Consider the following 24,272-nt stretch of genomic DNA (forward strand, 5'->3'; position numbering starts at 1 on the left):
GACCGTAAGCTGGGTGGAAAGGCAGCACACCAATGTTTTAAATAAAATAAACATTTCACGAATAAACTGAAAAGTTGGTCTTCTGTCCCAGGTTCTTTTCTGTGCAGAGAAAGTAAACTGTAAGTGGTCAGTACAGCCATTGACCACTTACATTTTTCTTTCTCTGCACAGAAAAGAACCTGAGGTAGAAGACAACCTGTCAGCGAGGGCATGCAATCGGACCCGGGATAGCGAGGTGACTTTCGTTTCATCTCTCCTTCCCGTGGGAAGGAAGAGGCAACAGCCAAAAGGCTCGAGAGATCTCCACTTCAAAGTGACTTCCTGATTGTAATCCTGCTCTGATCTTAAGGTGTGAATTCTCTCTCTTGGTATTGGGGAACCTCTGATGTTTTGCATTTCAAAGATGTTACTTGTAAACATGCTAGTGTGTGTACTCTATAAGAATACCCTCCAAATGATTTGGCGCCATTGTAACGTTGTGTTTCATAGGTTACTGTACCCTTCCTTTCAAATAAATTCTACTTTAAACTCTCTGCTAACGTCTGGAGTAAAGTGGATGATTCCTGAGAGGCAACGGAGTCCTAGAACCTGACAGTACGTTACAATCCCAACCTTTTTTGTTTTCGGGTTAGAAGTAGTATTAGGATGTCGGCACCACCCTCGGTCCCGCTCAACGCGGGAGAGGAGCTTCGGCAGACTCCCGCTGATATTGAGGTTGGTCAAGGAGCAGCGACCCCGGAGCAGCGCCCACCCGGGCCTACCGATGTCCCTGGGAGGCCGACGTGGACCCCCCGATTCTCGGAGACCGGGCAGCGGCAGAGAGCAGCGTCAGAACCAGGAGGCGACTTCTACCGGGGACCGCTGGCCGCTTGGTATGGAGAAGGGGAAGGGTGGAAGGACCCCACGCTCGCTCACACCCCGACCCTCACTGCAGAAGCGGCCACTCTGATACGCGGACAGAATCAGATGCTCGTTCTGCAGAATCGGGACCTGCAGACTCAGCTAGATACCTTGCAGCGAGACCTGGCAGCCGTTCTAGGGGCAGTGAGGGGGCTTGGACAGCCCGTGCAACAATCCCAAACGGGTTCACGGCCGACTACAGGACCGCTCGTTGTTGGGGAGGCTCCCACGCCCAGACGCCCTACGGCCAGAGACCTGAAGGTATCTTTCGACGGGTCCAGCTCACAGTTGTCTCACTTCTTACTCCAAATCTCCGGCTTTATGAAGGACCAGGGGGAGACCTTTGCCTCGGAAGAAGCTCGGGTCAGGTATGTGATCAGCCTGCTGGAGAAGGAGGCAGTGGAGTGGGCAGTGACAGTGGCGGAAACTATGCCCCGAGTTTTGGCATCCCTGGATGAGTTCTTGTGCGCTCTACGACGCCGGTTCGAAGACCCCCACCGGGGGGAAAAAGCAAAGATTGCCATGCGTCGTTTGAAGCAGGGAACCCGCTCAGTAAGTGAGTATGCACAGGACTTTTTATCTTTGTCGTGCAAGATAAGGGAGTGGAGTGAGGCCACAAAGGTCCAGCATTTCCGCGAAGGGTTGCGGTGGGAAGTGCTGGATGGCTGTTTGACTTTGGGAGATCCAGAGTCAGTGGAAGAGTGGGTAAATTTGGCAGCTCTAGTGGAGAACCGCAAGCTTACCCTCCAGTTCTCCAAGGATCGTCCTTCGAAGACGATCCCTATCCCGCCCACGAGAGGGGACAGCGCAGCAGGTCCCAGGCGAGAGGGAAGACATCGAGGAGTCTACAGTCTCGACAGGGCACGTCGGTTCAGGGAGGGAGCTTGCCTTCAGTGTGGGAAGATGGGTCATTTTGCAGCAAGATGTACCAACACGCCGTCAGAAGGGACGAGCAACAGGGCGACACAAGAGCGGGAGGCGACACCACCTCGGAACCTGGAGCACAGGAGAGCGGAGGGGACGAACGGTCGCCGGGGGGCGGCGGCCCTGCAAGCGGAAACCTCATCGGATCGTGGCACCCGAGATAGCTTCCGAAGCCCCTCACCGGCAAAAAACGAGGACGGCCTTCTGTGAGGGAACCGGCACAGAGGGCACCCTTGGAAGAAACCAAACCGGCTCCATGTAGGGTGAGTGACCAGGGAGAGACATTGCTGATACCTGTTGTATTACGAAATCCCCAAGGGGGGGAACCGGTGGCCGTTGTGGCTATCGTGGACTCCGGGTGCTCCCGGACCCTAATTGATCAGGCGGTGGTAGAACGTCTGAGAATTGGGACTCGAGAACTGGATCAACCCTTACATTTCCATCAAATGGATGGGAGTGACCTGCGGGGGGGGCCGGTTCATTTGCACACTCGCAAGATGTGGCTGGGGGTGGGAAACCACTGGGAACAGATCCACTTCACGGTAGTGCCTAAGATTTCCTACCCGGTGGTCCTCGGCGTTAATTGGTTGGCGGGACATAACCCGAGCATTGACTGGGAACAAAGGCGGGTGGTGTTTGGAGCTCCTCAGTGCGAAAAACACAGCCGGGATGATTTACCCGGGGGCGAAGGGGGAAGCGCCGCTGCCTTGGAGGAACCCACGTTGCCCCCAGAATATAGTGATTTCGCAGATGTATTTGAGGGGACGGACTGTGACTTATTGCCTCCTCATCGCACTACGGATTGTGCCATCGAACTGATTAAGGACGTTAAACCATCCAAGGCCCGAGTTTACGCCATGAGTCCTCAAGAGAAAGCAGTGCTGCGAGAATTTCTGGACAAGAACTTGGAGCGGGGCTTCATACGACCGTCCAAAGCTGCATTTTCTTCTCCCGGCTTCTTTGTGAAGAAGAAAGGTACATCTGATCTCAGACTGTGTGTAGACTATAGGGGGCTTAACGCGATTACTGAAACTAATGCCTACCCCCTTCCCTTAATCCCAGACCTCCTGAGTGTGTTACAGGAGGGTTGTATTTTCTCGAAAATTGACCTGGCGGAAGCCTACTACCGGGTCCGGATCAAGGAGGGGGATGAAGCTAAGACAGCCTTTTCTTGTTGTTATGGGTTGTTTGAATTTTTAGTCATGCCGTTTGGTCTGTCTGGGGGGCCCTCGTGCTTCATGCAATTAATTAATGAGATTCTACACGACCTCCTATTTAAAGGTGTGGTAGTCTTTTTAGACGATTTGCTCATTTACTCCAAGGATCCCGCAGAGCACAGGGAATTGGTGCGGGAGGTGTTGCGTCGTCTAAGGGACAATCATTTGTATGCTAAGTTATCAAAATGTGCATTCAACCAGGACCAATTGTCGTTTTTGGGTTATGTGATCTCGCCACAAGGGTTAAGCATGGATCCGGAGAAAGTGAGGGCAGTGTTAGAATGGGAACCTCCCAGAACTCGCAAACAGGTTCAGCAGTTTTTGGGGTTTGCGAACTTTTATAGAAATTTTATTCAGGATTTCGCTCAAATAGCTTTGCCTATTACTGATTTGCTTAAAACCAAAGGGAAGGGGCAAGGGGCCACTTTTGCACAATACCAGGTACCTTGGACCGCCAGGTGTCAGGCGGCTTTTGAAACTCTTAAGGAGCGCTTTACCTCTGAACCCATTCTGGCGCACCCAGATTGCTCCAGGCCATTCACTTTACAGGTAGATGCCTCGGACAAGGCGATGGGAGGCGCACTCCTTCAGAGGGATGATCAAGGGAGGCTTAGACCCTGCGCATATTTTTCTAAGAAGTTCTCTGGCCCTGAACTCAATTGGCCAATTGGGGAAAAAGAGGCAATGGCGATTAAACATGCACTCACGGTTTGGCGACAGTTCCTGGAGGGGGCTGCCGAGCCCTTTGTGGTATGTACTGATCACCGCAACCTCGAATCTATTTTGGGTCAGCGGAAGCTGTCAGCCAAACAAGTGCGTTGGTCTACCTTTTTCTCTAAGTTTAATTTTACCATCAAACACATGCCTGGGAAAGAAAACTGCTTAGCAGACGGACTGTCTCGCATGCCGCAATATGAGTGTCAGGTTGAGCGGCCGGTGGGTTCTCTTTTCACACGGGAACACCTGGGTTTGACTCCAGAGGGGAATAGTGCAGGAGTTCTGACCAGAGCGCAAAGCCGCGCGGCGGCACAGGACTCGAGTTCGAGTTCCCCTCGTGAAGTGGTCGCTCCCACCTCCTCATCCCCAGCAGTCCCCGGAGAACTCTCAACCACTACCGCTGGGGAGGGGGGGGGAATCTCCCAAATAGAGCGAAGGGACCAGGCTGAAGGGCCGGTACCCACCCCCTTGCCGGGGTCGGATGTTGCCATTCCCCGCCTCTGGGCAGTTCCAGAAAGCCTCCCGGAGGTAGTCAAGAAAAGGTGGGGGGAGGCTCTTCAACGGGAGCGGGAGGAAGAATCTATCCCGTCCCAGATGACGGACAAAAACGGTATCTGTAAGAACAAACATTACGTGCCCAGGGAACTGAGGCGGGAGATATTGGAACGGAGCCACAGTTCAACAATAGGGGGACATTTTGGGTTTGCTAAATCCTTACACCTAATAAGAAGACAGTTTTGGTGGCCTGGGATGCGCCAAGACATCGAAGTATTTATCAAATCCTGCCCTGTGTGCGCAACTAGTAAACGTTTGATGGGAAAACCCCCGGGATTATTAAAGCCCCTAGAAACTCCCGAGGCACCCTGGCGAGTGATTGGGATGGATTTCATAACAGACCTCCCATCCAGTCAGGGGAAGACTGTCCTGTGGGTAATCACGGATCTTTTCTCTAAGCAAGTTCATCTCGTACCGTGTGAAGGGATGCCATCTGCACATAAACTGGCTCGCTTGTTTGTGCACTGCATATTCAAATTGCACGGATTTCCACGGAAGGTCCTGAGTGACAGGGGCTCCGTGTTTGTGTCCAAGTTCTGGAAAGCGTTTTTAGGAATTGTAGGTGTGCAGTTGGGTTTGTCATCTGCCTATCACCCCCAGACGGATGGGCAGACCGAAAGGGTTAATGCGGTGATGGAATGTTATTTGCGTTGTTTTGTTAATTATCACCAAGACAATTGGGTTGATCTGCTGCCACTGGCAGAATATGCCTACAATAACTCGGTGCACTCTGCAACCGGGGTGAGCCCATTCAAAGCAGTTTATGGAATGGATTTTGGACCATTAGGGGCTGTACCCACCCCGCCAGAAGGCGATCCCCCCGAGGTGTCTAAATGGGCTCACACAGTGAGGAACACTTGGCCCTGGCTTGTAAAAAACCTGGAACAGGCTAAAGATAGGTACAAACTACAAGCAGACAAACACAGAACACCTCAGTGGGAATTGAGGGTCGGAGAAAAGGTGTATCTTTCCACTAAGAACCTCAGGTCTTTACGCCCGTGTAAAAAATTGAGCCCACGGTTTGTGGGCCCATTTTCTATCTCCAGAGTTATCAATGAGGTTACGGTAGAGCTGGAGCTACCCAAATCCTTACAAGGGGTGCACCCGGTGTTTCACGTGAGTCTACTAAAACCCTTTCTACAAGCACCAGAATGGCACCCCGAACCCGAAGCGGCAACTCCCATCATGGTACAGGGCGAACGGCACTTTGAAATCTCCAGGGTGCTCGATTCTCGGAGGCGCAGGGGCCGACTGGAATATCTTGTGCGTTGGAAACATTTAAATTCCAGTCACGATGAGTGGGTGTCCGCTGTTCACGTACAGGCTCCAACCCTTGTAGCGGATTTCCATCGCCATTACCCGGACAAACCAGGAAATCTGGAGGGGGGGCCTTTGGGGAGGCGGAGTGTCAGCGAGGGCATGCAATCGGACCCGGGATAGCGAGGTGACTTTCGTTTCATCTCTCCTTCCCGTGGGAAGGAAGAGGCAACAGCCAAAAGGCTCGAGAGATCTCCACTTCAAAGTGACTTCCTGATTGTAATCCTGCTCTGATCTTAAGGTGTGAATTCTCTCTCTTGGTATTGGGGAACCTCTGATGTTTTGCATTTCAAAGATGTTACTTGTAAACATGCTAGTGTGTGTACTCTATAAGAATACCCTCCAAATGATTTGGCGCCATTGTAACGTTGTGTTTCATAGGTTACTGTACCCTTCCTTTCAAATAAATTCTACTTTAAACTCTCTGCTAACGTCTGGAGTAAAGTGGATGATTCCTGAGAGGCAACGGAGTCCTAGAACCTGACACAACCCAATAACTCATTGAATATTTTCCCCACTGAGTTCCCACACTGCAAAGCTTGAGAAGGTGCAGAAAAGAGCAACCAAAATGATCAGGGGACTAGAGCAACTGCTCTATGAGGAGCAGTTAAAACATTTAGGGCTGTTTAGCTTGGAAAAAAGGCGTTTAAGGGGAGACATGATAGAGGTCTATGAAATTATGCATGGTATGGAGAGAGGACAGGGAGAAACTTTTCTCCCTCTCATAATAGCAGAACGCAGGGTCATCTGCTGAAACTTGAGGGTGAGAGATTCAAAATGGATAAAAGGAAGTATTTCTTCACACAATGCATAGTTAAATTGTGGAATTCCCTGCCCCAGGATGTGGTGATGGCTGCCAACTTGGAAGGCTTTGAGAGGGGCGTAGACATGTTAATAGAGGATAAGGATAACCATGGCTACTAATCAAAATGGATACTGGCTATTCTGTATACCTATTCTCTCCACTATCAGAGGAGCATGCCTATTATATTAGGTGTTTTGGAACACAGGCAGGATAATGCTGCAGTCATCTTGTTTGTGGGCTTCCTAGAGGCACCTGGTTGGCCACAGTGTGAACAGACTGCTGGACTTGATGGATCTTGGTCTAATCCATAATGGCTTTTCTTATGTTCTTATGTTCAAAAATGCTCCAGATTTGGAGAGTCCATTTGGATATCTTGCTTAAGGCATAACTGAAGCCATTCCAGGGCCTATTTTCAATACCTTGCTCCTCCACAGGGCTGTCATGTCTTCCTATGATTCAAATTTCACTTGGCCCTTATCACCAAGCATGAAAGCATGCTTTACATGAAAGGTCCACATGAGCCTCCTTTCTACTCCCTCACCACCTAAGGGGGACTGCTCCATCCCAGCCGTTGGTCACTAACTGTTGTGACACTTCAGTTGTCGCTCCTGACGTAGGCCCTTTTGCATTCCCTGAACTAACACATTATTGGGAAACACTCAGAGGCCGACTATTCAATCTGGCCCAGCGTAGAGACTGGGAAACAAGAAGTGAAAACAGACAACTATGCCCAGATCCATGCAGATCACTTCAAGGGGGTTAGTTTTGGTACCAAATTATCCCTGTTATGCAAATTTCCTCCCCAACCGGCTGGTTCCCAGTTATGCATGGGGAGAAGCGGTGGCCACATCTGCTTCCCGTTTTGCCATTTCAGAGCCTCACCATCTGTTTGGCCTCATCCCGAACAGCCTGTGCTGTGCTGATTAACTTCCTCACCCAGCCAGGCCAAGCCCCAGTGACTTCTGCAAGGTGCCGATGTCTTTTTTTTTTTCTGAACATGCTTACAAACCAGAACCTTCACTTTTCTCCCAAGGGACAGGAAGGCGTTGGTTTGTGTGATTTGCAGCACGGCCCGCATCGGCAGCTGCTTTTGGAAAGCCACATGCCCTACATATGGCAGGGACAGATAAAAAACAAACAAACAAAACCCCTAGGATTCCTCCTATCTCTGGGGAGCTTTTGGCTGTGAGATCCTGGATGGGAAAGCCAGAGACATGTGCTCTTGGTAAACGATTACGTATGTGCTGTAAAGTTGCACACAACTTATGGCGATCCCAGCAAGGGGCTTTCAGGGCAAGTGAGAAGCAGAGGTGTTTTGCCATTGCCTTCCTCTGCAGAGTCTTCCTTGGTGGTCTCCCATCCAAATACTGGCCCTGCTTGGCTTCCGAGACCTGACATGTTCGAGCTATAGCATGCCGCACTTCCTCCCAAGAAATTGTTTCTAACAGTCACTTTGCATACTGAGAGCATGTGAGGTGTGGTGGTTACAGTGTTGACCTTGGGTTCAATCCCCATTATGCCTTAATACTTGGATTCAGAGGCTTTCCTAGTCCTTGCTTTAATTCAATGTAGGGCTTGTGAGAGGCTCAGACTTGAGCCATGTGAAAACATAACAAATGTCTCTGAGCATGTGGAAAGTGTTCTTCTTATTCTCTATCATAACCACAACTTCAAGAATTAAGTAACGGCTTCTATGGCAGAACGCCTGAATTATCCAGGCATCATTGAGCCACACAATCCACAATTTAGGCATTAAACAATGTATGCATTTAGAACAGTTTCATAGAGTCATTGCTCTTAGTCTGGTTATTTAAACTTTATGTATCTTGCTGAAGGAGAGCTTTGTCTCTATGAGCTTATTTTGCCTTTGTGGCAATTTATAGCTTCAAGGCCCACTATTCTCTAGAGTCACCCAAAGAATACTGGGTTGAATCCAACCAGCTCTTCTATTGGTTAACAGGGGACCCCAAAAAAGACCGTGCTAGGGGTCATGAGACCTGCGTGGACAGAAGGTGTGTGACGGGGTCTTTAATAAGGGGGGGAATTGGGTGAGGTTGAATGAAAAGGTTGGCTGGATCCAACCCCCTTTCTCCTGTTGTTACACGTTACACACATGAAAAATCTGTTTCTTTAACTCAGTCAAATAGTTGGAGTGATGCGTCTCTCATCAGGCAACCAATCTTATAAAAAACGAGACAATTAGAGACGGGTCTGTCTGTGCCTTAAGCATAAAACCTCCGGACCAACGAGTAATACCTTGAAAGAGAACTGGCACTGAATTGACTTTCTACTTTCCAAATTAAGGTGGAGAAATCCCCTAAGCTTCCAGGGTCTGCACTGCAGATCACAGCTTGTGATGATCCCTTTTTCAATAGAGTCCTGCATTAAGGAATAACTGCTTGCACAGAGGAAAACAGCACACTGGCGTCACAGCCCCACTTTTTCAATGGGAAATTTGTTCCCCCTTTTTTATTTTTAAATTCCCTTCCCCCCCCCTCCGTGGTGGCCAGGAAACCTCAGAGGAGGCAGTGCAGCTCTGCCTTTCCCAGCTGCCACAGATCTATCCCCCCCTTTAGGAATGGGCTGCCCATTTGGAAATCCTACATAGGGGATTAAACTGGTTTAAATCAAAATACTTGGGAATGAGTTGTGAATTTGGCTGTCATTCTCAGTTTCTGCTTCCTTATTGCCTTGTTGGTATTCTCCCTTATCCAGTCAGCCACAATCCCAAAGCTCTTGAATGTATTTCCTTAGAAGAATAGGTTCCAAGTATGCTTTGTTACAAAATGATATTCTTCACTTTCAAAGAAAATTTTACATACATTCTGATTTTTTTTATGAAATTTGCTTTTTTTTAAAAAAAAATTGTACAATGGTCTGAAAGATAACTGAGGTTACAATATAAAACCACAACAAAAATGTGTTTAGTACAAGTATAAAAAGGCAGTGCTGAGCCAGGGATGGGGAGTGAGTTCTGAAAAGCATTTTCTTATTCCGTAGCTATTTACAGCTGTGAAATATTATTTAATAATACATCTCAACATAAAAGAATGCCACCACTTCGCCCCTCTAAGTCGTCCAGGACAGGCATGGCTCTCAGAAGCCCGTTGATCAGAACCATAAATTAAAATAAAATCAGTAGTACATTTTATTTTCAAATAAGACCCATTCTGTGAGCCTCACAGAGAGGGGGCAGCAGACCCCCACCCCGGGGTGGCCCATAAACTATGCTTTCTGATAACAGTGCCACTTACTAATATGCTAAATCACTAAACTGTATGTGCTTTCACAATCCATGTACTTGTGTTACAACATAAATAGGAAAACCTAGAATCAAGAAATGCAATCACTCTGATAATGGCTTACTCGATATTTATACAAGTATGGCTATGATACATATAAAACCACAGACCGGGGTGAAGGTAAATCGACACGGGCCAGTACGAAGTGCTGTTAAGAAAGCAGTCTTCTAATCTTTTGTTTCAAGCCCCCCCTCACACATGAAAGAACTGGTTTGAATTTAAGTTACTTCCCCCCCCCATTCATATAGTGTTAAGAACTATACGAACCTGCAGGTAGATGCTCCAATCCAGAGCACTGTGTGTGTGTGTGTTTTCTGATGGCCACCTGGAGCTCTTAATATGTGCTCAGGCTGCCCATTTAATTTAATGGAAAAACAATTCTATGTGCGAAGAAGAAGAGTTGGTTTTTATATGCCGACTTTCTCTACCTTTTAAGGAGAATCAAACCGGCTTACACTCTCTTTCCTTTTCTCTCCCCGCAACAGACACCTGGTGAGGTTGGGGGGGCTTAGAGAGTTTGGAGAGAACTGTGACCAGTTCAAGGTCACCCAGCTGGCTTTATGTATAGGAGTGGGGAAACCAACCCAGTTTACCAGATTAGAGTCCGCCGCTCATGTGAAAGAGTGAGAAATCAAACCCAGTTCTCCAGATTAGAGTCCACCACTCTTTACACCACACTGGCCTAGCTTCCTCCGGTGAACTGACTGGTGCATGCCTTGTGGACAGCGAAGTTCTGGGGGCACAAAGAAGCATCTGTGCCCATAAGAATCTGCTAGATAGAAGTGAGAAGTTGTCAGTGGTGTCCAGCTCATGGGGTGAATTAGAAATATGTTTAAAGCCTTATTCTTTCCAATTATAATGGCCAGATTAAATACCGCTACAAATTGGGTTCATACCAAAGTTGGTAGTAAAGGAATAGGGCACACCAATACAGCTTTGAGCAGCTTTGTTTCCTCAATGCCATCAAGTATTATGGTCTTTTTGTATAGTACACTTTTAAGTGCAGGCCAAAGAATTATTTCAAGCATGCGCCTAACAGAAAACAGCCTGGCCATGGCAAAGAGGGGTTCAATTAAGTTTGCAACGTACATGTGCATGTCAGAGAACAAGGACTGGTTGCAACTCCCTAGTGAAGATATTCTGGATTTTACTGTGGTTTAAAGTGTAAATAGTATGAGCTTCAAGCCCTCTATCTGAGCTCAGAAAATATAGGGGAGGGCTGGGTTGGGGTTTTCTTTCTTCCATAAAAGCAAAAGAAGTATTTTCCAGTGTAAAACGGGTGTGTTTTTGCAGATGTGGCTTAACCTCATGACTGAATGTGTTTGGTCACCCCAAAGCAAGAACATCATCACTCCTACCAATGTACTTTCCCTCATTTTTAATATTTTTTTTTAATAAAAAGATGCTCTTGATTTGAAAAGTGGCTGATCTTTTGCTGAGGCAGATGGAAATTTTCTTAACCAGGAGCCAAATTCATCAACAGAAAATGCGCAATCCAAGTTAGAGATGTTTGCGTTACACTAGAACTGTTCAAGTGCTTGAAAAAAGCTGATTCAACTCAGAGGAACCCAAACAGGCATCCTGGACAGCATTTATTGGCACACAATGCTTTTGTTTTATCGTCTTTCTCATGTAGACACTGCTGTCATTTTTAGGAATTAAGTTGTCCACACCAGCACGTGCAAGAGATTTCACATGCGGGCCATTTATGCATGGGAAGTTTGCCTTGGATGTGCCGCTCTCTGGATGCACATTTTCCCCATCCGAATCCTCAAACCTAAAAAATAAGCCCCCATGCAGAGTTTTCAGAATTCGGATGGGGAAAATGTATATCTAGAGAGCGGCAAATCCAAGGCAAAACCTCCCATGCATAAGTAGAGGATCAATGTATTTTTGTTGAATAGCAGCTCCCCCTCACAGCATTAGAGGCTTTTTTGTGAACTTCAGTGAAGTTTAAACAGAAATCTGTGGCCAAGGGCAGGGCCTTACAGTTTGGCAAAAGCAGATACGAGTCCCATTCTTCTCTAGACTTATTTCAGAGAGTTTAGGAGCTTTTCTACATGAGTTTCTTAATCGGTTTTGACCTCTTACTGCAGGGGTGTCAAACATAAGGCCCGGGGGCCACATCCGGCCCCTTGAGCGCTCTTATCTGGCCCACAAGCCAGCCAAGGCTGCCCACCCCCTACTCTTGATCTGAGCTGGCGAGGCATGGCCCAGCCTGACCAAGTGACATTTATGTCATATCCGGCCCTTGTAACAATGGAGTTCGATACCCTTGCCTTACTGCTTTGGTTTATCCTGATTTCCACATGCCTTTTTGTGCCTTTAGTTTAGCTTCTTTTTTTCCTGGTTCTTCTGAGACCACTTTTACCCCCATCTTTTTGGGAAGCTGATTTTCAATTGTCTTTTTCCTTTTGCATAAAGTTTCTTTTGGTTGTTTGTGTGTCGCCCACTCCCACCCACTAAAAAGGCACTAAAATATCGATATACCAATGTAATGATAGTTTAAGCAGGTTCTCTGAATTCCCAGCTTTCATTTTTTTAAAATAGTAGGTATCTAGCCTCTTCCCTTGCGGAGATATGCCTTCTTCCTTATTCCTCCACAAGGGAAGGGAATAGAGACTTCTTCTTTTTTTTTTAATGAAAATTGGGGATTAAGAGAACCTGCTTAAACTATCATTACAATATATAGTGTCTTTTCAGACCATCAACAGAGTAAAGGTCAGTGTTAATTTTGTCTTTCTTGTTTTCAATCAGATTTGGATATGAGTATGCAGTTAACTGCCTTGGATGAAGGGGGAGGGAGGAGGGGGTGGTTGAAAAGGACTGCTAGCTAGAAAAAGTTTCCTCTACCTAACTAAAAAAAAAAGCTTCTACTTGCTTTACTAATGTTTTGGATGGCTTATATCTTTTTGCAGCAAAAGCATCAGTATTAATAGCATAAGGCTGAATTGTGTGTGCAAGAGGAGTCCATTTATGGGGCCCATTTGGATTAAATGTTGTCCTGTTGCTGTTTGTATTTTGTTTTTGTGTTGTGGGGGTGGGGGAGGGGTTGCTGCCATCATGCAGCTCCAATGCGCAGGAAAAGCTTTAACTCATGCGGAAACGGTGTTCCCCTCGGGTTATGTGAGAAGAGAACTCATACCTGTCCTGGCTGTGATAGCCACACATGTTGCACTCAAAAGGGTCACGAAACCCATGACAGCCCATGTGGATGGTATACATGACATGGTCTAAGAATAAGACTCTACAGTGTTCACAGATGTAAACTTTCACTTGTTCTCCGTTGCCGTTGATGACTTTGAAAGCATCCTGGGAGCTGTCGCTCCCTGCCCTTAGGACATCGTATTGCCTATGTTCCTCCTTAACGGAGAGGCCGTTGCGCGCATGGGGCGCTATGTGATTTGTTAAGTAAATTAAACCGCTGCGTTCCTCATTATTGCTCTCTGTATCAGTGGAGTCGTGGCCACTGTTGCTGGGTGACGGGTCCCTTTCTGATGAGATTGATTTGACTTTGGAAAGCAAGAGCAAGTTTTCCACGGCACTGTCCTGAGTGGCATGATTGGAGCGAGTGTGGTTGTCTCCGGGGGGCTTGTGGAGCTGGTATATTGGGCTGATAACAGGCATGACTTCAGAGCCCCCTGGTGGGGTTTGCACCAGGGGACGCAACGATTCTGCCCCAAGGTAGCTGATAGCATTGTTGATGGCCTGATCCATGACATGGGTTTGCATCATATCGTTCTCCTTCTCGTAACTGATGGTTGCATCATAAGGAACATCAGATATGCATTTCTCCCCTGCAAACCAAAATGGTGAGAAGTTAGGCATGAAGCTGAAACACTCTTTAAACAGTTGCATTAGCCAATCAGAACTGACAGAGGCACTGCCCTGTTTGATCTACATCTGATGCTGTTGTGAGATGAATGGCTTTCAGTCACTGGTGTTCTTTTGTGCTTTTGAATCAGGCAATAGGCTCAGCTGCAAATATTTCGATAGGGAAATTGAAAATTACAGCAGCAGTACTGTATGATTGATGGCAGCCCGACATTTCAGTTGGATTATATTTCTAACTGAGATTGTTTGATCACTATAAGCCATTTTAATGTCCATTGTTGGTCAAAACGAAGCCTAATCAATACTAAACTTAAAGTCAGTATATCATAAATATCATAAATGACATGAAACTGTTGGCTGGAGCCAATATGAAACTGTTGGCTGGAGTCAGATAAATTTCTATTTCCATCATTTACATAGCAGAGAATTTTTATTCTGTAGTCAAAACTTCTTTGGTATCTCCTACATCAGATGGTCAGATGGTATGGGTAAAAGCCTTTCCTTTCCTTCTTTGCTCTTATGACCCATAGGTCCTGAGCAGTTATTTCTTAGAGAAAATGTGATGGCGAGATATTTGGCCACGGCCAATGTTATATTTGGGTCTCTGTGGCCCAGGCTAGCCTGATCTCGTCAGATCTCAGAAGCTAAGCAGGGTCAGCCCTGGTTAGTATTTGGATGGGAGACCACCAAGGAATACCAGGGTTGCTGTGCAGAGGAAGGCACTGGCAAACCACCTCTGTTAGTCTCTTGCCATGAAAACCCCAAAAAGGGGTCGCCATAAGTCGGCTGCGACTTGACGGCACTTTACACACACACACATTCATCAGCAAAAAGAGGATTATTTTGTCACTTGTTATGGTGGTAGGAATTCTTGCCAGTATGGGGGTAATCCATTTATCTCGGTGGTGTTTAAAGAGGGGGAATTCCATCATCTTATGAGATATTGTGCCAATTTTCTTCGTATTGCATGAGCAAAGTCTGTCAGAATATGGTAGATTTCTATATCTTCCGTTTAATACTGCTGAAGGTGCAACATACGAGTAAAAGAAAGGAAGTTCAGGAGATCCCCTCTGATTTTTCAGCCCTCAGCCTGACATTCCTATTGCCTGCCAACTCCTGTCTCAGCAGAGACACGGTTCTTGAAGAGGCATCAGGGTGTGAACATTGGGACCACAAGTATGTGCAGAACCATCTGGGGGAGGGTGATTGTCAGCAGGTGCCGACAGTGGTGCTCGAGCCTTCTCCCGGCACTGCATTTCTGCTGTGACTCACACACACATAAGCAATGCCGACCACATGGGGGGTTCCAGATACTTGACTGCAACTATAAAAAAGGTAGTAGAAGAAGAAGAGTTGGCTTTTATATGCCGACTTTCTCTACCATTTCAGGAAGAATCAAACCGGCTTACAATCACCTTCCCTTCCCCTCCCCACAGCAGACACCCTGTGAGGTAGGTGGGGCTGAGAGGGCTGTGACTAGCCCAAGGTCACCCAGCTGGCTTCATGTGTAGGAGTGGGGAAACAAATCTAGTTCACCAGATTAGCCTCCGCCGCCCATGTGGAGGAGTGGGGAATCAAATCCGGTTCTCCAGATCAGAGTCTACCACTAAACCCCCGCTCTTAACCACTACACCACATCGGCTTAAGTCCTTCTCTCACCACTGCTTCTTTGCTGAAAATCAGCCCCTTCTGAAAGCTGCCTTTCCTTGGAGGGACTTAAATGTGTTTGCATATAACAAAGAATTTGGTCTATTTTTGTTTGTGTCATCAAGTCACAGCTGACTAATGGCAACCCCATAGGGTTTTCAAGGCAAGAGACGTTCAAAGGTGGTTTGCCATTGCCTGCCTCCTTGTTGCAATTCTGGTGTTCTTCCATCCAAGTACTAACCAGGGCTGATCCTGTTTAGCTTCTGAGGTCTGACAAGATCAGGCTATCCTGGGGCTATCCAGATCAGGGCTATTTGGTCTATAGTTACATTTATATCCTGTTCAGAGTAGCATTTTAGCCTTACATAAATCCTATTAGATAGGTTAAAAAAAAAGGGGGGGGGTAACTCATCCAAAGTCCAGCCCAAGAGTTTCAGAGCTGAACAGGATCTGAAGCTGGACTTAGAAATCTATCTTTCCAGCCAGTCTGCTCCACAGTCTATAGATACTGCCCTATTCTTGGTCTTGGGGTGCTGGTTTTCGGTACTGGTGCCTGGAATGCATGAGGATGAAACAGATACGAGTGACACTTAGGAAGAAGAAGAGTTGGCTTTTATATGCCTATTTTCTCTACCACTTCAGGAAGAATCAAACTGGCTTACAATCACCTTCCCTTCCCCTCCCCACAACAGACACCCTATGAGGTAGGTGGGGCTGAGAGGGCTGTGACTAGCCCAAGGTTACCCAGCAGGCTGCATGTGGAGGGGTGGGAAAACCAACCCGGTTCACCAGATTAGAGTCTGCAGCTCATGTGGAGGAGTGGGGAGTCAAACCCGGTTCTCCATTTTAGAATCCACTGATCTTAACCACTACACCACGCTGGCTCTCAAGTAAGAGTTTTTCCCACACCAATGAGTAATACATAGTGCAATTTTAAACAGAGTTACACCTGGTGGTGAAATGCCCTAAACTCTAGGATTAATGCCAAAGTTTGTAGCCCCAAAGGATAATTTTCGAATTTGCAGTCAGTACAGCTACAGAGGCTTTGAAGGACTCTTTGCGGACAAGCTGGAGGAAAGTGGAGACGGAAGTTAGGAGGGGTTGCCTCAGAGTCAGCCAGTGTCACAGAAATGCAGATGACCCCGTCCAGAGAAGAGTGATGGGCAGCCAGAGTCCCACCTAAGCTATAAGATATAGAGCTTCTGGAGCCCAAAAGGCAGAGTGGACATTTCCTGCAGAAAGGAATGGAAAGAGGGTCTGCTGGAGGTGGTCTAAGGCACATAACAAAAACCCCAAGCATGTTGAGGAAGATCTCTTAGCTCTGAGTTCTCTTAACCTCTCTTAGCTCTGTGACCTCTGAGTCTTCATTTTGAGGAGGAGGATTCCATCATGGCTCTAAGTAGCCGGGTGCATATGGCACTGAACTCACTAGGGGAATGATTCCTAGATACTGAAATCAAGAAATGGATTATTTCTAATGGCTTACAACTCCAAGAATTATGCTGCCTATCTATCTGTAGGGATATGTTAGGGTTTAGAGGATTGTGTTTTATCACTTTTTTTTAATGCTTGCTTGTTCTGTTGTGTTTGAATATGCATTGTGTGCATTTTATGTCTTATTAAACTTCTTTTCACTTTCAGTGCAGCTAGTTTGGTCTCTGTGACCCAAGTTAAGCCCTGTTCAGTCCACGCACACCAGGAACAGAAAGGAGAGGGGCCGTGGATAAATCCTACTTCCCTAGATTGCTCAACTCTGTTGGTCTCCCTGTTAGCAAGTGTGGTAAGAGAGGGAGATGCAAAAACAGAGATAAGCCTTTAATTGGCAAAGCAGCAGAGGGTGTTTGAGCGCTAACCTTTAGGTGGAAACCCTGAAAGGAAAATTGATTAGCTGGAGGTGGTGAAAGAGAAACAGAGACAGTAAGGGAGGGAGTGGAGGAAGAGGAACCTAGCTGGGTAGGAGATGGCTGAATAACTCCTGGGCAGAAAGGAGTACTTGTGAAGCCCATTATCCCACACAAGCTTCTAAATCAATGGGTTTAGAAAGGTGTAACTGTGCTTAGGAGTGTGCTGACAGAGTCTTTCCCCCATAAGAAGCACGATGTGCAGTTTCTGGAAATACTTGAGCCTCTGCATCTTTTGCTGTAGAAATTAAGCAACTCACCACACTACTCTGAGATGACACATTATGACAATCCAAAGGATGATAACTGGAAAAGATAATTCTGCTTTTGGGAGGAAGCAAAACTTAAGCTGCTAGGAGAAGGAAAACTGGGGCATCTTGATGCCATTCAGATAAAGTTCCCCACCTTTTGAAGTTTCGTCCTGAACTGTCATTCTAGGATGTTTTTTACACCACACTCTGAATAACTGACAGGAAATGCTACCCTTTCAGACCTCATCTCTGGCTAGTTTTTAATCTTCCCTTCCCATAAGGGCAGAAAGTGAGAGCCTGAAATTAGAGTTTTCACCTATTCCAAGAGCAGAACACACCCTTAACCAAAAACTGCCTGACGAATCCCCTTTTGTTAGAAGTATGCTCTCAGGGCAGACATTAGTATGTACTTTTACCATTCTCTGACAACTAGTTCTGGGAATAAAGCATGCTAGGATTTTTAAAGGAAACATTTTTGAAGCTGAAGAACAGCCCCTTAGGAAAATTCTTCATTCATGTTCTCCCTTTGTCCCATACCATGTACTGAGAGGAGGCACTGCTGGGGCGGGGGGATCATTACTGGAAGCCCAGTAGAAGTCCGCCTCTGGCATTCCATGCCTACATACACCCTTCTGACCATTTTATTCTCCTCTTTTAGGCAATTAGTAACATCTGCCTTCTTTAGCAGGGTTTTTGTTTTCATACAATAATGCCTGGAGTAGAAATGTGTCCTCTGCGATTTTAGCATGGCTTTATGATTTTGTTGTGTGTGTGAAATGCCGTCAAGTCGCAGCTGACTTATGGCGACTCCATAGGGTTTTCAAGGGAAAAGATGAACAGAGGTGGTTTGCCATTGCTCTGTGTAGCAATCCTCAACTTCCTTGGTGGTCTCCCGTCCAAGACCTAACCAGGTCCGACTCTGATTAGTTTCTGAGATCTAATGAGACTGGGCTAGCCTGGGCCATCCAGGTCAGGGCTTGATTTCGTTAAGCATTTGGATATATGTTTTAATTTTTTTTTACAGTGTAGGGATGGAATTGCATGTCTTTTTGTTTTGTATTTCAAGCCACTTTTGAGGGCTCTGACAGGAAGTAAGGTAGAAATGGAATAAAGAATGAACTGGATTAAGTATCATAACCATTTCAGTGAACAGCGCTGCAGCAAAAAAGCTGATATAGCCAATCTCTTCTGTGTGTCAGCCCATGCATGCAGGGGGCTGCTCTTATTATCTGTTTTCAAGTGACATTCTGAAAATAAACACACTTATGTAAATGCAATTAATTTGTATGTCTGGCTGAAAATGCTGCATCTCTCATCACTTTTTTTTTTAGCAGTGACCAAAAGACTATTGAGCCAGGAAAGTGAAGCACTGCTTTGTGGGGAGAAGCAGAAATGGGGAAACCCTTTTGCAAGGAAATGCTAGGCAGTGCAGTGGGTCCAGTGATCGATTGGAGAGCAATCGATCCTGTAACGCTGCTGAAACTAAGGCCTTTTAGGCAGGGACGTTTGCCTGTGGTCCCCCCACCCCACCCCACCAACTGCTTTGGGGCTTCCTTTTAGTTATGCATGCCTTTTCAACCCGTCAGAGGTTGCCTCGCTCTCCCCTCATGTTTTGCCCACATTTTCCAGATTCTGGCTAAAACAGCATCTGGAAAATACAGGCAAAACGTGCAGGGAGAGTGAGGTGACCTCTGACATGTAGAAAAGGCATGCATAATCAAAAGGAAGCCCTAAAGCAGTCGGCGGGGGTGGGGGGGACCACGAGGGAAATGTCCCTGCATAAGTGGTAGAAGCTGGTGTGGGTCTGGTCAGTGACCACTAGAATCCTCCTGGGTGATCTAAAGAGTCAGGGAAACTACCCAAATATGTGATCACATAACACAAGTCTGGTTCATGGTTTTTGTTTGTTTTTTACCCACGTTATTCTGCTGTGACAAATGAAACAAGTTGGTAAAGGATCCATGCAAAACCTTTGCCTATTGCTGATTTCACCAGAGCTAGGAACTGAGAAGATGGGCATATGTGTGTGCAAGTGGGTAAATTACTTTGCCTGTCCAGTTGCAATGAAAAATACAAGTAACAGAAAAAAAATCCAACTAGGTAAAGGAGGCAGCAAACATTTAACTCTTACCCACAAATTTCTGAGGCATAGAACTCTTACGTTTGGCGACGTTACTTGTGAGTCTGTCCAGCACAAGGGATCGCTCAGATCCCATTTTGCACAGGTCTTCGGCTATTTCGCTCTGGCTTGTTTCCTCTTTCAGGACTGAAAGTTAAAGGGCACGAGACGGCTTATTAGGCTCACAGACTGCCAGGGCGAGACTTTGCTGAGACACTGTCTACAAGCTGGCATTCTTAACAAAAAAGAGAGCAGTTTTGGGCACCCAACGTTGGTGTCGGTGGGGAGAGGATGTCGTTGAACTAGCTGCTTTCCCCACTCTTTCCCTTCATAGCTTGAGAATAAAGAGACATATGGAAAACAGCGCAATAAATACATTTTTTTAAAAATTGTATGTTTTTTTAAAAGACCTAACTTAAAATTGGTTTCAGTATTAGAACACAGAGGGATCATCACAGGGTACAACACTTTGTAAAGGGCAAAGGGCCTTTAAACATGTGCAGGGTACTGTGGTCTCCCCAATAGGAAGCAGTAAATATTCTGTCTGTCCCCACGGCTTCCATGTGATTCTGATTCAATGCCGGTATTAGCTCAGTTCAAGTTGCTTGAATGGTACGCAGTACAACTTAGGTCAGCACCCCGGGGCATCCTTTGGATGGTAAAGAGTTAACCCTCAGACCAGGCCTGGGGCTTTGGAGCCTTCATGGACCTGGGACAGGAAGCCCTTGAGTGGGGTCTTTATCCTTGACCCATAGACCAGGCGGCTAGGGGGACAGGAAGGCTTGGCAAGGAGAAGCCATATGTGATGGCTTCAAGGCACAGAGCTGGGGTGGCCTAGCCCATAAATTCAGGGATGCGCAAACAAGAGCAAGAGGAAGAAGAAGAGTTGGTTTTTATATGCCGACTTTCTCTATCTTGTAAGGAGAATCAAACCAGCTTACAATCTTCTTCCCTTCCTCTTCCCACAACAGACACCTTGTGAGGCAGGAAGGGCTGAGAGAGTTCGGAGAGAGCCGTGACTGGCCCAAGGTCACCCAGCAGGCTTCATGTGGAGGAGTGGGGAAACCTACCCGGTTCACCAGATAAGAGTCCAATGCTCCTAACTGCTACACCATGCTGGCTCGGGAGGCCTGACTCTTCTACATCTTACCAATCGCCCACATGCAAATGGGTTTGGAATGGGGTTTGGTCTGCAGGAGTCGTAGATCCCCTTCAATCAATGTAAATAAATAGCTGAATAAAGTTGGCCCATTTTATCTCCCAGCTGAGGTGTCTGCTCCCCTTATTCTGCGTCTGTAGCAACAGGAAGCAGTAACCATTCTCTCTGCACAGCAGCAGAATGATTCTGATTCAAAACCAAGCTCAACTGAAGCATTTACTGCCACATGTTTTAGCTGAATGTCTAAATGTGAGTAACTGTTTCACTACACTCATTTTGACTGATCAAACGCTTTCGGAAGCTTGCATGTAGATTCTGTTTCAGACACAAAATTTTATTCATGAGAAAGATGCAGACCATCTTTAAACCTCCTCCACGAACCCCAGAGATTAGCTATCAGGCAAGGCTGAATAAACTTTCACCACCTGTGGGCAGTAGCTGTGCTACAACAATGGAGTTGCACTCCTGGTGGACTACCACAACTGCCCAAGCACGTCACTTGTGATTGCAGCTGGTTCTGAACCTAAACAGAAGATCCCTGGCACAGAAAATCCCTGAGCAAGGAGACCCCTCGGATGCCAGATGTCCCTCAACGTGGACACATTTGCCTTTTATGTGCATTTATGTAACACGTTAGAAAAGATCCTTACATGTAAGGATGTGTCAGTCACTGGCAACCAAGATCAAGTTAATTCATGCCAAAGTATTCCCTATAACTATGCATGGGTTTTAAAGCTGGACAATGAAGAAAGCTAACAGGAAGAAAGTAGATTCCTTTGAACTGTGGTGTTGGAAGAAAGTATGGATACCGTGGACTGCCAAAAAGACAAATCAAGCCTGAATTGTCCCTAGAAGCTAAAATGACTAAGCTGAGGCTATTGTACTTTCGTCATATTATGAGAAGACAAGAGTTATTGGAACAGACAATAATGCTAGGAAAAGCTGAAGGTGGCAGGAAAAGGGGAAAACCCAACGTGAGATGGATTGACTCAATAAAGGAAGCCCCCAGCCCTCAGTTTGCATGACCTGAGCAAAGAAGGCTGTTAAAAATAGGATATTTTGGAGGACATCGATTCACGGGGTCCCTATGGGTCAGAAGCGACTTGATGGCACTTAACACACACATGTAACACTCTTTCTGAGAGAAAGCTAGTTCCTCTCACTAATTTTGGCATGCTGTTTTCATGTTTGCTCATCATGGGAAGCAGCAGAAAGAAATCTATAGCAACATTTTCACTGAAGACTGGACTGTCTCCAACGAGATTTAGGTCTCTATTCAGCAGAAATGAATTAGGACTAGCAGCACCATCCGCAGCAGACTTAAGCCCTTCTGAATCCATTCAAGTCAATGGGCTTAGCTTCAGATAGCGCTGTAAGATCCACTCCCAGCAATGCAACTTAAATTAATGACACCAAAGACCCTTCCGTTGCTTTCCTTTTAGAGGGTCTTAGCAGCAACTCACTTTTGGTGGATTGGGTTGGTGTATCTGGTTATGCCCTTCTGTGAGTTTTTGAAGCAAACACAGACCCACAGCGGAAGCACTATGGCTCAGTGGTAGAGCATCTGCTTGGCATACAGAAGGTCCCAGGTTCAATCCCCAGGATCTTCAGTTAAGGGGACTAAGCAAGTAGGTCATGTGAAAGACCTCTGCCTGAGACCTTGGAGAGCCACTGCTTGTCTGAGTAGACAATACTGACTTATATTTATAGAATATATAATAACTTCCTCACCTAGTCAGCAATGCGAGAAAGGGAGCTGTGTGTGTTTTACGTCCCATCAAGTTGCTTCTGACTTATGGAGACCCTATGAATTAATGACCTCCAAAACATCTGGGCATCTGACAAAGGGCTATGACTCTCGAAAGCTTATATCCAAAACACCTTATGGACTCTAAGGTGCTACTGGTCTTGAATCTAGCTGCTCCAAAACACCCTATCGCTAGCAGCCTTGCTCAGGGTCTCACAGACTGAAGGCCTCGGCTTCCTTGCTACATATTTTAGATATGCTGTTGTGTCAGTTGTTTCTCAGATGCTTCTGGGTGTTATCACTACACTTTTAATTATCTGATAACACAAAAACATTGTCCCAAACACTATCCAAGAAGAAAGTATGAAACGAGGCTTCGTTGAATCTGGGTCACAGGCAGCCTTCTGTTTTTTCCCGTTGAACAGCTGACTGGATCCAAAAGGTATGCAGGATCACATGAATCTTACATGGCATTGCCTGGTGCTGTGGATAACAGTAGATCTGGCAATAGATCCCTCTTAGCGGACCTGTTGTATACATAAGAACATAAGAAAGGCCGTGCTGAATCAGACCAAGGTCCATCAGGTTCAGCAGTCTGTTCACACAGTGGCCAACCAGGTAGACAATGCTTGTAGGAGCGCCCTCTACAGGCATCCCACCTCTAAATATTCCATGTCAAAATAAAACCTCCCTGCACTTGGAGAACCAGGAAAAAAAATGATCTAATCCAGTCCTCTCTGCAATTGCTAACTTCCCACAAGGGAGCATTCAAACATACCATTCCCCAGTATGCAGTTCTAACACAGCTGACCCATATGATTATTCAGAACGCATAGATCATCTATAAGAGTCAGACAACTCCCTAATCCATCTGCTTATATATGTGTGTGTTTGTGTGTGTTCAGATATAACGTGAAAAATATGTTTTATTTTTAACACTGGTAACAAGGCTCACAGGTTATTCTCAAATCCTGGTTTGCCTTGTCAAATGCTGATATAGGCCTTTTATGCATTGCTGTTTCCCTCATGGTCATCCCTCCGATGACTTCGGGTCTTTGTTTTGATTACGCATGCCATTTTCGACCGTCAGAGGTTGCCTCGTTCTCCCTCCGTGTTTCCCCACATTTTGCCTGTGCTTTCAAATTTGAGATAAAACATGTCCTTGAAAATGCAGAGGGACAGGGAGAGCGAGGCGACCTCTTATGGTTGGAAACGGCATGCATAAGACCCGAAGTCGTCAGAGGGGTGACCATGAGAGAAACAGCCATGCATAAAAGGCCTTAGTTGCCTTTGCTCTGCCTAGGGCCAGGAACAGCTGGATTCAAGTCCAGACCTTAGAGAGCCATAGGATTTTTGGGGTACGAACTTTCAAGAGTCAGAGCTCCCTTCATCAGATATCTGACAAAGATATCTGCCGAAGGGAGCTTTGACTCTCAAAAGCTCATACCCCAAAAATCCTGTTGGTATCTAAGGCGCTTCTGGATTTGAATCCAGCTGTTCTACTGCAGACCAACACGGCTACCCTTTGAAACTATAGCCAGGAAGGTCGCTAAGGCGGTGCCCAGGAACAGGGCAGGATTAAGCCAGAATGTCTGTGTTCATATGGCTCAGGGAACCAGAGTTCAGGCAAACTTTAGACCATGTTTTCAGATCCTGGGTAGATGGCCCACAGCTAACCGTAGTTTGTGGAGTGTCCCACATTCCAACAGTCACAGTAACCATAACGAGTTCAAGTAAAACCATGGCCAGTCCAATATTTTTTTGGGGGTGTGTGTGTGAGCATCTGAACTGAAGCAGGAGCAGGTAACTACTTCCTTTTTATTCTCCGGTATCAGCAAATTACTGCCCTTCCTACTTTGCTTGAGCTGGGTTGGTTG

At 46.4% G+C, this 24,272-nt stretch overlaps 1 protein-coding gene across 4 annotated transcripts in view; it reads right to left on the reverse strand.

The window, feature by feature from the left end:
- Positions 1–12,827: 12,827 nt before the first annotated feature.
- Positions 12,828–24,272, reverse strand: part of IKZF1 (IKAROS family zinc finger 1) — a 109,819-nt gene continuing 98,374 nt past the window's right edge. For 2 of the 4 annotated variants that reach the window (XM_056857361.1, XM_056857362.1), the window contains 2 exons: positions 19,502–19,636; positions 12,828–13,534 (listed from right to left, as the gene is read on the reverse strand). In XM_056857361.1, coding sequence (XP_056713339.1) covers positions 12,828–13,534; positions 19,502–19,636 — 842 coding nt within the window. Of the gene's footprint in view, positions 13,535–19,495; positions 19,637–24,272 lie in introns of those variants that run through there. The other 2 variants (XM_056857363.1, XM_056857365.1) reach the window with 2 other exon arrangements.

This window comes from Euleptes europaea, chromosome 11, assembly GCF_029931775.1.
Source record: "Euleptes europaea isolate rEulEur1 chromosome 11, rEulEur1.hap1, whole genome shotgun sequence".
Taxonomy (NCBI): Eukaryota; Metazoa; Chordata; class Lepidosauria; order Squamata; family Sphaerodactylidae; genus Euleptes; species Euleptes europaea.